This window comes from Psammomys obesus, unplaced genomic scaffold, assembly GCF_907164565.1.
Source record: "Psammomys obesus unplaced genomic scaffold, mPsaObe1.curated_primary_1811, whole genome shotgun sequence".
Lineage (NCBI taxonomy): Eukaryota > Metazoa > Chordata > Mammalia > Rodentia > Muridae > Psammomys > Psammomys obesus.
This window is the reverse complement of record NW_026596040.1, coordinates 18,786,098-18,800,413: the sequence shown is the minus strand read 5'-3', so window position 1 is coordinate 18,800,413 and position 14,316 is coordinate 18,786,098. Positions and strand designations below refer to the sequence as shown.

General features: G+C 39.1%; 1 protein-coding gene across 1 annotated transcript in view; it reads right to left on the bottom strand.

Moving 5' to 3' along the window:
- Positions 1 to 14,316, bottom strand: part of Ccdc192 (coiled-coil domain containing 192) — a 198,524-nt gene that overhangs the window by 136,592 nt on the left and 47,616 nt on the right. The window contains exon 4 of the mRNA XM_055622832.1: positions 1,024 to 1,155. Within this exon, the coding sequence (XP_055478807.1) occupies positions 1,024 to 1,155 (132 nt within the window). The remainder of the gene's footprint in view (positions 1 to 1,023; positions 1,156 to 14,316) is intronic.

Here is a 14,316-nt window from a genome sequence, read left to right as displayed (position 1 = left end):
AACATGTCATATTTTATGATCTAGTGTTTTATTATACAGAAATGAGTCCTTCATCAGGTCCAGACTTTGAAAACTAATCTATCTATCTATCTATCTATCTATCTATCTATCTATCTATCTATAAAACATCATGTACAAAGTAAGTAGAGCATGCAGCAGTAAAATATTGCCCAAAACACTACATTAATTAAAAGGCTTAAAATGTAACTAAAATGTTTAACCCGCTAGTGTTCATCAGGAAATAGTTACCTTTACAAAATGTAAATGTTGTATTCACTCCCATTATCTCAAATATGAACTTTTTTTTTCTTTTTTTCAATGCTGAGGATTGAACCCAGGTCCTTGTACATCCTAAGAAAATCTCTATTGCCACCAGAGATTTTTAGGTTAAAAGCTTGGGCTCTGCCATTCCCAATAAACTAGGCCCAGGCCCCTATCCCAATATACCAATTAAGAGAAAGAATGGTAAGAACAGAGGAGAAAGGAGATACCTTTTTCATGGGCACATTGGGAAGAGGAAAAACTACAAAGGTCCAATGACCCCGCCTCCAGTCCAACCTTTGGCTTACTGACACTGAACTAGCGGGCAACGAGTCTGCACAGGGAAGACCTCCAGGTCAAGATGTGATCTGCCCAGCACTGGCCCATCATTTCCTCAGCTCAATCTTAAAATGCAGCCTCACCCTTGTGGGCATTGGCCCTCAACTGGACCGCCTGAATTTTTCTCTCCCAGGTTTTGACCTTCTGGGATCCTACGGGATGGTAGGGTTAGACAATGACGTAGCTCTATGCCTTCAGCCAAAGAGACAGACACAGAATGAAGGCAGAGGTGTCTATTTCCCCTTCTGCTTTTAGCTAACCTCTGGGCCACAGGGAAGAGTCAACACTTTTAGTAAAAACAGCTCCTACAGTACCCGTTTCATTACAACTGAAGGCCCAGCCCATTCATGGGGAACTTTCAACCCAGTAAGTAATGGCTTACAGACTTAACATAAGCAAGCAGGTGGCCTTTCCTCTACGTACCTTGTCTTTCTCAAGAACCATGTTTTCATATGACTCTCCACCAACACTCATTTGGCTCACATCCTCTAGTCTTTTTTCCAGCAAGGAAACTCTCTCAACCAGTTCTGATTTTGTTTCTTCAGAGGCTGTAAGCTAAAGATACGTTTTCGTAAGGACACTGAATTCATTGGTACTTTTTAAAAGGCTTCTTTTAAAGGCTCAAGTTAGTGAGAAAAGTGTTCTGGTTTGAAAGCTTGACTAAAGGCACATTCAGAGCGACACATTTCTATACTGTTTGTACAAAAATGTTTTTGAGAAAGGGTATGATTTCTAATTGGAATAATATCAAAATTTTGTCATATATTTATAAAAAAAAAAAAGCTCTACTTAGGAATGAATTGTCTTATGCTAATGTCCGTTGACTCTTTCTGTAAAGAGCTTCTGCAACATTCTCTGCAAATGAGCAATGATCAGAGAAAGAAGGAAATACTGTTGATTACATTGTTTCTAACATGGGCAACAGAGATAAGAAAACACAGCCACAGTACGGGAGCCATTTCCCTTTGCCAGGGTCTCAACACTCACCTCAGTTGTGTCCTGAGGTTCCACTGTGCCACTGCTGCCTCTGAAATCTTATGAACACACATGACTCTTGAAACTTAATTCTTGTGGGTCTACAGCTCTCCACAAAGTGTGGGGGTTCTTACTTGCTTAAACAAGAGCAGCAATGTTGGAGGAGGAGGGGAATGTTGGAAGTGAAATGTTTCAAGATAAAGTCTCATTGAAAGCCAGATCTAGGCAAAGTACAGCCAAATACCCTCTTGTGTTTCTTCTACTGTTCAGGTCCCTCTTGTGGGGGTGTTGCAGTGGTTCTAGTTCCACAGAGAGCTCCCTGGCTCTGGCTCTTTTCTCTCAGACAGCTCATTATGCTCTGACTCTGAAGTTCATCAGCGCTTATTATTTATTTATTTATCTATTTATTTATTTATTTATTTATTTATCTATTCATTTAGGTATCACCTCTTAGACTGAAGGACTAGATAGATACTCAGCTCTAAGTTGACTTGCTTAAGACTGCATGTCTAATAAAATGGATTAGATTCAGACTACATTGGTCTGCTTCCCATCCCTGGGCTCTAAGTCATGTCTGGCCTTAGCTCTGAGGCTGTCCACCAAGATGAACTCTGTGATACTGTATCTCTTTAGAAGTCTTTCCCAGCATGTTGACTTATCTACATGAGGGCTATATTTTTCTCATCTATGACTAAGAAATCTCCCTGTCTGGAGACCTTTTTCCTTGTAAGGCAGATGCTCACCTTAAATTCTCCTTTTTTGTGTATAAGAGTTTAACTCAAGCTCAGCATAGTTTAGAGAAGGCTTCACTCAGAGCCTGGAGATCCATGTTTGAGTTCTGAGTCCAGAGTTCACTAATACTATGATCTCAGTGCAGATGGCTGTATTTTACTATGAAGCTTTGTGCTTTGCTATATTTTGGCAGTTTAGTTCCCCGGAAGTTTGGACTACATTATAAATCTCCAAGAAAAATGAACAGAGAATTCGATGGCTACTGATCACAATGCTGGGGTGGCAGGGCACCCCTGTCATCACAGTCCTTAGGAAGTGGAGGCAGGAGGAGCAGGAGGCCAAGGCCTTTCTTGACTACACAGTGACTCTGAGGCAAATATGGGCGACATGAAATCCTGTCTCAACACACACGTGCATGCACAAACACACATGCACATTAAATCATATTGGCCTGCACCAATTCTGGCTTTGAGTTTTCCACATTAACTTTTGACCCATGTTTCTTGTTTATTATGGATTATTGTCTCATGAAAGCACAGTAAAGGGGTTGTGTTGTTTTCTCCTCAAATGGATCGTTTGTGGAAAAACCTGGAAATTTACTGTTGGATTCTACCATGTATTTGTGAACCTAATTACTGACGGGACAATAATTAGTCTCTCTACCCTTTGAAAATGGCCATGAAATAAGCCTGATAGTCAGAAAGGGGAGGGGGAGTGGAAAGCAATGTGATAAAATTAAAATGAGAGCTCCATGAAATTTAGCAGTAGGAAGGGAGTGGACAGCATCTGTCCTGTACATGACTGACTTCTGACTTCTATGGACCCCGAGTATCACCTTTGCATGAGTATAGGATTCACCCACTGAGGGACTAACATTTGAGTTCTGGGTTTTGACTCTTTCTGGAGACAAGGTCCCTCCCTCTTTTCTCAAGATCCTAAATTGTTGGTAAAAGATGATCATAAAAACACTGGCATTAATTTGATCAAAATACATGTGCAAAATTGTCAAAGAAGAAATAAAAATATTTGAAACATTATAACATGAGACATCAAAGATAAACTATACCTGTTGTACCATACTTATAGTCAGGAAAAGGTACTGATTTGTTTTAGAGTCATATTTAAGTCATATTCAGATTAGAGGATGCCAGATGGGAGGCTCCAGGAATTAACGTAAATAACAACTGATGTAAATAACAACTGAGTTGACAAAATGATCAGAATAAGTTACTGAAGTCCAGAAGAACATTTTCTGGTTCTAAAAAAGTACTTGATGAAGACAAATATTGATATCCAAAGAATCTCTGTCATCACTAACTACAGAAATAATTTTTAAAAAGGACTTCAGTGACCACATGACAAAAAAAAAAAAGTCTTTGCAAAATTGGTGCAAAGAGAAATCACTAACTAAATAGACAATTATCTTCAACAAGTGATATCACCAATTCTTAGAAGTAAAAAGATAGGATCTGACATCTAGAATCTTTACATCACAATGTAAACATGTCTATTTCTCAGCAAAACTACTCACCTTTTAAATACAATATGACATTTTTCTTTGGGAGGAAAAACTCATTTCTTAAACATAAAAGAAATTGACAGAAATCAAAGCATGAAATCCTAGAGAATACATTCTAGACTTTCTGAACAAAAAACTTATGTCCTTAACTGTGCTCGGAGGTTAAAAACAAAATAAGACATACAAGCAAACAGGAAAAAAAAAATCTACACAGCAGAAAGAAAGGAAATCTGAAGAATAATGTGTAAATAAACAGGAAATAGCAGAAAGATTATAAAAGGGAGACAAACAGAAGTTAAAAAGTTGCTTTAGTGAAAATCTGCTAGGACAATGTGGTGTAAGCTAGCAGATGAAGAGTCAGTGATCCAGAAGAGAGTTCTCTTTATCAATTCAGATGGGTACAACAACATCTAAACAGTCTAGGTGGTTAAATAAGGAAAGCTGTAAGTGAGACTATGTATGAATCCTAAGTGGCTCACTCTAGTCTCTCCTATTTCCTATAAAAAATAATCACCCTAGGTTACTCTACCTTCATGATTATCTCTAGACCTAATTATTTCCCAAAGGATTATGATTTCAACATTTGGAGTCAGAACAGGTACAGTCTTTAGAATTCCACCTCTAGCCCTCCCCAAATTCATGTCATGTTTAAATGCAAATGCATTCAATCTCAACAAAGTCTTAGCCTGTACAACCTTCAACTTTATTTTTTTAATTAATTAATTAATTTACTTTACATCCCAATCATAGACCACTCCACCCTGTCCTACCAGTCCCACTTTACCTCCTCCATCCCCCTCCCCTATTCCTCAGAAAAGGGAAGCTTCCCCCTACCCAACCACACCAGTTCATCAAGTCTCATGAGAACTCATTTTCCCTTTTGGCCTGGTAAGGTATTCCCATCCAGGACGACATGATCAAAAAACAGGCAACAGAGTTTGTTAGGGACAGCCTCCTCTCCTTTTACTTGTGGACCCACATGAAGCCTGAGCTTCATATACGTGGAGGACCTAGGTCAATCCATGCATAGTCCTTGGTTGGTGCTTCAGACTCCACAGACCCCTCTGGGTCCTGGTTAGTTGGTTTGCTGATCTTCTTGTGGAGCTCTTGCCATCATACAATAAGGACATTTGCTCAACTATGTTCATAGCAGTTTATTTGTAATAGCTAGAGTCTGGAAACAACCTAGATGTCCCTCAACTGAAGAATGGATAAAGAAACATTTACCCAGTGGAATACAACTCAGCCATTAAAAACAAGAAAATCATGAAATTTGCAGGCAAATGGTAGGAACTAGAAAAGATTATTCTAAGTGAGGTATCACAGAATGACACGTTATGCACTCACTTATAAGTGGAGTTAGCCTTATACTACAGGATAAACATACTACAACGCACAGACCCCGAAAAGGTAAGTAACAAGGAGGACCCAAGGGAGGATGCTTATCTCACTCAGAAGGGAACATATAATAGACAGGGGTTGAGGAGAGGGAACAAGATAGGAGAGTGAGTGAAGAGAGAAATAAGTGTGGAGATCAGACCTGGGGACAGTGAGGATGGGAGGACAGAAGGCCTGCAGAGAAAAAAAAAACTGTGGGTGGGGCATCTCTAGGATAAGCTGGAGACTAAGCCAGGATAACCTTCAACTTTAAAGACAAGGTTTCATCAACCAACGTGTGTTCTCAATCGCATAACAATAAGACAGTTCATCTGGAGATAATATTCTTCTCCACATGGGAAACCAAACAAATCCTATGCTTCCAAACTATAGTGGTCAAATAGGCACAAGATAAGCATCCCTATTCTACAAAGGATAAATAAAGAAGGAAAGATGAATCCTATGAGCCTGTAAGGTTTGAGAATCATCCTCTGATGTGCTGTGGTTCTGTTGGGAAGGGCTTGATCCTCTGCAGCCGTGCACAGTGTGGATCTCACCCCTAGGACTCTGCTGAGTAGAGGTCTCATCTCCAGGGCTCTGCCACATAGGGGCCAGGTTTCCAGAAGTCTACCACAGAAGTTTTGTTCCTAAGGTGCTGCCACCATGAGCTTGTACCCCCATAGTTTTATATGACCCCTCCATCATGGCTTGTTTGGCTTAATCTTTTGTTCTGTGGAATCTAGGACATCAGAAACCCTCCCCTCATTCCATCCCATCTCCATCACTTGTAGCTGAAATTCTTAGTATTCCTGTTGAGAGTAGATATGTGGTTCACCCTCATGACTATCTCCTTAAGAGACAGTTGCATGGCAACACCCTGGGCATTCTCCACAACATAAATAAGCTGAGAACTTTCTGTTCTTTGCTCAACAATTATCTTTTTCAACTTTGCTTATCTCGTTATCCGCGCCTTCAACACTTAGAACTCTTTTAAGCCAAATATCCAGTTTCACTACTGACATGTTTTTCACTTCTCACAACAGGCTGTGAACACAGTTCAGCCGGGATCATCTTTCCTTCATTTTAAATAGCATGTTCATCTATTCCTCCTGTGATTTTGTTGGAATCCTTGTTAATATTCATAGTTTTACTAATATTTTCACCCTGGCTTGTCTTTTCTGAGAAGATGGAGATTTTCTCTCTAGCTCTCTGCTTTTCTTTCCCAGCTCTCATCTGATAACCTTTCGTAGTCATTTCATGGCAATATCTATGCTCCCCCAGTACTGCAGATATAATTAAGCCTAGTGTACACCAGGCAAGTACTCTCTATCCCTCATCTATCCCTCCCAATAGCTTCTTGTTAAGCAGTTCCCTAAAGATTTCCAACTCTCTACCCATCACTGAGCTCTAAATCTGTTTTTACATTTTAGGTACTTGTTAGAACAGCATCTTTGTTTTTTGTTTTTTTTTTTTTTTTTTCTTTAAACATTTTTGGAAGCTGAAGAGAAGGCTCGGGGCTTAAGAGCCCTGGCTACACCTCCAGATATTCCAGGTTCAATTCCAAGCACTTGCATGGCAACTCACAACTCCAGGGAATCTCACACAATCTTGTAGACTACATGGACACTGTTTATGTGTGGTTCACAGACACACATAAAGGCAAAACACTCATATACATAAAATGAAAATAAATTAAAAATATTTTTAAATTTCCATTGATCTATTTTGTGTCTGGATGTGAGTCTGGATGTGAAGGTTAGAGGTTGACCTAACCTAGGATTTCATTCTCTCCCTCCACTATATGATTTCTGGGGAATGAACTTACAGTCACCAGCCTTGGTGCCATGCTCATTTATCTACTGAGCTGTCTACCTGGCCCACTCTCTATTTCATGATACCTATTTCTGTCAGCTACTCTGATGACCTTATCTAAACTTAGTTGCATCACAAAGGCTGTATCTTCAAATGCCATCAAATTAGAGATTTGGGATTTTACATATGGATTCTGGATGGGGAGGACCCACATTTCATGAGAGTTGTAACAGGGCATCAGGATCATGTGGTGGGAGGAACACAAAGAATGAAAGAAAATCCTGATGCCTCAGAGAGGCTGTCAAGTACACGTACATGTTTTGGGGAAAATTAACATATAAGAATATAAACTATAAGAGAAAAATCAAATGATTCTCGAGAAAATATCACACACAGAAATAAAACACAAAAAGTCATAAAATATAAAAACAACAAAGTAACTGAAATGCACATTTCATTATCTATAATACTTTAGGTACAAGTGGATTCAACTTTCTAGTTAAAAGAAAGAAGACTAAAAGATGTGATCAAATAATATGCTGCCTACAACGGACTGACTTGATACTCAAGTTAAAAGTGAAGGAAAGGTTACTGTCCACATACAATAGTCAAGAGAGCGTGGGTGGTTACACTATTATTGGGTAAAATGGTAAGGCAGAACTTCCTACTCTGGGCCTGTGAAACAGCTCAGTGAATGAAAGTATTTGTGGCCAAGCCTTACAGCATGAATTCTAACACCAGAACTCCTGTGTTGGAAAGAAAGAACTGACTTCCTTAAGTTTTCTTCTCATGTCATGCACACATACTCACATTTCATGTAATGAAATGTTTTAGGTAAAATTATTTTCATGAATTTTTATTAAAAACAAAGAAAGTCATTGTATGTTACTTAACAAAAGTATCGTTTCATCAAGAAGAGTAGAAAATTATAAATGAACCAACCAGGAGTACCAAAATATGTGACGCAACCATAACAGTGTTTAAGAAAGAAACTGTAGTTTGGCAATGCTAGTTAAAGGGTAAAATATAGAATTGAAACAATAAGCAACTGAAATAAGAAAATTTTAAAAAATCTATCTGTAATAACATACTGTAAAAACATCCCAGTGATAAATTTAACCACAGAGGTGAAAGACTGGTACATTGATACTACAAATGTTACTGAAAGAAATTAAATAAGACCTAAATACATGAAGACATATCCAATGTTTGTAGATTAAAAGATTTAATGCTGTTAAGTGGCCAACACTCCCCCTTATAGATCAAATGTAATCACTATTACAATCCCAGATTTTATTTTAGAATGAACAAATCAATTTTTTAATTCTTATGGAGTACCAAGGAATTCAATTATTCAAAATCTTCTTATAGAAGAAGAAAGCTGTAGAATTAACACCTCCCAATTTCAGAACTTACACAGATCTGCAATAATCAACATACTGGAACAAAGACAGATGTGTGAACTTATAAAATATAATTAAGGCCAAGATCTAAGAGACTTTTTTTTCTTGTCCAGTATGTCAAAAAGATTTACTAGGAAGATTCCTTTCAACAAACCATTAGGATGACTAGGAAATCTTATGCAAAAATCTGGTGTTGGACACATACCACAATCTATATAAAAATCAACTCAAAATGAATCAACTACTAATTAAGAAAAGTTATATAATTATTCAATGATAATATACCAATAAGTGTTCAAGATTTCAGATCTGGCAATGGACTCTTACACTGAATGCATGTCAGGATTTTTGTTGCTCTGGTAACATACCATTGCCAAAAGCAACTTGTAGAGGAAAAGGTTTATTTGGCTTTCATGTCTCAATCACAGTCTTTCGTAAAGAAAAGTTAAGACAGGAACTCAAGGCAGGATTTTGGAGGCAGGAGCTGATGCAGACACTATGGAGGAGAGCAGCTTACTGGCATGCTTCTTATGGCTTGCAGAACCCAGGATTACCTGGCCAGGAGAGACATCATTCACAGTGAGCTAGGCCCTTCCACATAAATAATTAATAAAGAAAACTATTCACAGGCTTGCTTACAGGCCAATCTGATGAAGGCAGTTCTTTATTATTTTTCTAACTTTTTCTTTTAGTTACTCATTTTACACCTCAATCTTAGCCCTCTCCCTCATCTCCTCCAGGTCCCTCTTCTCCATCGCTTCCTCAACACCCTTCCCCCATCCCCTGTCCCTTAGAAAATGACACACACACCAGCATATCCAGTAGCTGTGTACTTCCTCTTTCACAGTGCCCTAGCAAGGCAGCCATGCCCAGGGAAGTGACTGAAAGGCACACAACAGAAACCAAGTCAGAGAGGGACTCTGACACCTTTCTAGGGAACCCTCATGGAAATTAAGCTGCCTATTGGGTATATATGTGTAGAAGGCCTAGGTCTAGTCCATGCATGGTCCTTGGCTGGTGCTTCAATCTCCACAATCCCCTCTGGGCCCAGGTTAGTTCTTTAACTGAGGTTCCCTCATCCCACAAGACTCTTATTTGTGTAAAGCTGTAAAAAAAAGGGGGGGGGGATTAACCCTTTCTCAGAATAACATCAGATCTGTCCTTGAAAACTCTAAAAAGCAAGTAAGCATGAAAAATATATTTCAAACCCTGAATATAAACAACAGTCAAACATGGTTGCTTTATCAAGTAAAGCTACTTTTTAAAATTAATGGGAAAACAAAGACATGACATGATAAGCACAAATCAAGACAATTCACTACCACCCAGGCAACACAGCAGAAACCAGAAGCTGCTCAGAAAAACACTACACAGAGGAAGAGTCAGTTTCAATCACAAGAGTTCAGGAAAGAATAAATTTCATGAGAGGATTTGGTCGACAAAGGACAGCAGGGAGCTGTTACTCTATCAATAAATGTTCCTCACTCTCCCTTACAAACAAGGAAAGGTAGGACTCTGTTGTGCCCAGCAAGCCTCTATTATTAGGGAAGAAATAAAGAATAAACAATAATCCAACCAACAAGGAAACAACCAACAAAATCACTGTAATTAGCAAATACCTCTCAAAAATAAATATAAATGGCCAGAAATCACCAGGAAAGATAAGCAATCTGGTTGACTGGATTAAAAAAAAAATCTAGATCCCACTTCTGTTGTCTCTAAGAAATAGATCTGATAAGGAAACTTACTGCCTGAGAGTCAAAGGCCAGAAAGTAATCTTCAAGTGGATAGCTATGCAGGTTGCATAGCTATCACGACATCTGATAAAATAGACTTCACACCAAAATGAGTCACAAGAGATGAAGACCAGCACTCCATACTAAGGAGGCAAGCAGTTTACCAAGAATTTAGAACAATTGTAAATGCATATGCACCAAATAGTCATGTGCCCACCTTCCTAAAACGAACACTCATGGACATAAGCATGTCAGACTGGTCCTGGTACTATGCTGGTGATTTACATATGCTGCTTTCACTTTCAAATCAGCCATCAAACCAAAGACAACAAAGAAAACTTAGAGTGACATTATACCAACAGGCACTAAGAGCTACGTTATCTAGCACAAATGGAGCAGACACTCTTCTCAGTGTCTTCTGGAGCTTTTTCTACAGCAGACTGTATTCTATGGCCAAACCAATTCTTACCAAACATGGAGAATCAAAATAATCTTTTGTTTCTAATAGCTTTTCCCCTGTTTATCCCTTGAACCAAAACCCAAGTAGAACCAGCCAGAAGCCACATGTGCAGAGGTGCTTGGCTTTGCCCAGCCTGGCAATTGAATCATGATTGACATAAGCTGCCATGCTTGCCTGACTCTGACTCTCAGGTATAAGTGACTGTTTTAGGAATGGACATATAATACAGTAGACTCCCAAAGTTTGAAGAGAAGTATTTCACTAGAGTTTGGAAAAGACTCTAGAAAGCTGTCTTGTTTGCATGTGGTACTCAGCCTTGCTACAGGTGTCTTATGAGGTGGTACAGCTGGCATATAGAAGGGGAAAGGCCATCGTGAATGGTACTCAGGCTCTGGATGAGCCCTGAAGCTTCCTTCCTCTGGCCCTGGTGTTATGTGAGATGACAGCCAGCCTTGTTACATTTTTAGCTGAGTTTCTATTTTGTGAGAAGGATCCATTACAAATCGACAGAGAAGATATTCTTCTTATTTCTGAAGGCCGTTCTCTTACTTGGATTTAACTTTCTCATCTCTTCTCATCACAAAGCTTGTGCTCCTATTGTCTTTTCTCTGAAGTCACTAGATCCACTCTACACCTTCCGTATCTTTTGAGATGATTCTGGTCCGCATACGAAAATAACAGTATTTCCCACAAGTGAACAATGTCATTAAACTCTTCCTTGTCTCCCTTTCAGTTATCACTCCATCTCCTTACTTCTTACCCAGCTAAACGTCTTCAAACAAGTGTCCATTCACATTGTTCTTACAACCATGTTCCCTTTTCCAAGGGAAAGGGATCCTACTAGATCAATCACACTAGAGATTCAGACAGTGCTTCATTTACAACTAGAATCTACAAATTCAAGAGGAGCCGACATATCCTCTCTCTTCCTGTTTCCATATCTCAGAGCTGTGCCTGTGCTGGCTCCATTATTTCTCAGTGAAGACAAGCTGTCTTCACACAACGAGGACACTACCTACCTATAAGCTCAATAGTGAGACAATTCATTTTCCAGGCAAAATTTAAAAAAAAAAAAAAAAAAAGATTCTCCTGGACATCTTGAAAAGTGCTACCTCAAGATCCAGCTATACCACTCCTGGGCATATCCCGAAAGATGCTCCACTATTCAATAAGGACATTTGCTCACCTATGTTCATAGCAGCTTTATTGGTAATAGCCAAAATCTGGAACTGGGGGATTTCTTCAGCAAACTGCTACACTAAGTTCCAGCCTCAGCAATGCTATTGATTTCCCTAGACCACTTCAGTTGTAGTTTGGAGACTTAAAGCAAGTTGGCTTTAATATAATTCATTGGCTCATTTTACTGGGAAGTAGAGGCACTCCCAGACTGAAACTTACATTAGGTTTTCAGAGATTTTTCACTCTACTGCCATTGGTTTCCTTGCCAGTCCTTTCTCTCTCCTTTCCTGCCCATCCTCTTTTATCTCTCCCTTTTTCCTTCCTTATACAAATAGGTATCACTATGGAAAAAAATCCCCAGTTCTTGGGGAGAGAACAGCCACCAAACATAGTTTTACTTCTCTTTCAGCCATCAAGTGCAAGTGTGAAAATCACCCTATTAAGTAATACGGGATTACATGTTCATCTGTCTCTTCTTGTCTGCGTTCCTAGATTTTCTGCTCCAGAACTTGTTTTTCAGCAAGTAATTGTATAAACTAAATTTTCACAAAATTGTTCAAAACCTAACTCTCTAACCAAGATTTGCAGAGGAAAACACTTTGAAAACAAAGACTATCCATGAGCTAAGTGCAGGTCTAGACCATTACTACAGATTAGGAAACTCTGAAGCAATAAATAAAAGATACAGTGGAGATACTTTAATAATTCTTATCCCACCTGTGGAGGGGAGAGAACCTGATGCCTGGATCCACATTGATTCCTCCTTTGGACGATGAGGAAAAATTGATTTTGTTTCTCTTCCCTCCCTGCTGGTGTTTTGTTGGCAATTTCTGGTGCTCTATAGCTGATAGGATAGTCCCCTGGGTGTTCAAATTCATCTTTGCCTAACTTTCTCCCACATGAACATCCGCATCCATCATTTCCACTTTTAATTAGGATCCCATCATTTTACATGAAAAGCTTGTTCACGCCACTAAAGGGCAGCTGCACCTCAGCTAATTATATCGACAGTGAGCCCACTCCCAAGTATACAGTCATGTTCTCGGCTACACGGAGTTAGAATGCCAATGGGTGAATTTTAGGGGACACGTTCAACTCATAGTACATCCAAATTATCTGAGAGGGAAAAACACTGCACAACACAGGAAAACTTAAGCTCTGAGTGAAAATGTAGAGAAATCTTCACCTAAAAGCCAATTGATAATTGAAATATTAAAAAAAAATAATTGAAATATAGAGATCCAGGCACAGAGATTGCAAATTTTCACTGTGTGTGTTTGTGTTTGTGTGAGTGTTTGTGTGTGTGTGTGTGTGTAAGTCTGTGTATGCATCCACATAGGCAGACAATAATAAAGAGAAATGAAGAGACATGGGAAAAGGTGAGGTGATAATCATTAACTTGGCTATGAAGGTTAGTGCTTGGGTGTAAAAGTTAAAAAGCAGTAACATCAAGTTGTGAGGCTCATTATTTAAAATAAAGCTTAATTAAAACAAACAAACAAGCAACAAACAAACAAATACAGAGTTAGCCTTGCCAGGCAGTAACCTTAATGTACTAGAAATAAGGTTTTTTTTTTTTTTTTTTTCCTGTAAGTCCTATTTATTTCAACTCACAGACTCCTACCCTTGGGCAAACAAACAAACAAAAAAAATAATTCTTAAAGATCTGCTGTTGATAAAAGGCTGTGTCCTACCTTATAACTCCACACTGTAAAGCACTGATTTTTGTAGGCTATGCCTTGCCCTTACAGACCATTTTAAAGACAGTATTTGACTCCATTTTGAAAATAGAGGATGGTTTTGTACCCTGGTGGACATACAAACAGCACTATTTGTCTGGCATCGCCCACAAGACACAGAATGATACATAACTTAGTCTTAAAAGTAGGAGGGTCTGACCGTGTACATTTATCAAAGAAAAATGAGACCATAGGAGCATATGAACATATTAAAATCATATCAGAAAAGTCATCCCAGTTAAATTGTCAGACACAGTAGACTGAGGAAAGAGTATGACACCTTCACTTGGATGCCCTAAAGAAGAGGGACCAGGCTGGTGACACCTCGACTCACCTGTGTCTGACCACCCTATGAAAACTGTTAGCTCAATTCAGACTCTGCTACTGACATGGCTTATTCAAATCACCATCCGTCCATCTACCCACCCATTTATCTGTCTGGACCAGCCATTCACTTGTCTGTTCAATCAATCATCTGAACGGGGGATCTGCCCTTTGCCTCTATAATGTCCTCTACGTCACACTTCTACAGCTCAACTCTGGCCTGGTAGTCCAAACCTCAGGTAGCACAGCAAACCTCTGGGCTGGGCCTGTTGTACTGTCCCTGAAGGAACTGTCTTTAGTGCACATTTGTGAACTTTTACCTCTCAGGCTTCTGTGAAACTCATTGAACCTTGCTGTAGTTTATTACTCTTTTGCAACCATCTTGCAAGATAGATAGATGGATGGATGGATAGATAGATAGATAGATAGATAGATAGATAGATAGATAGATAGATAGATA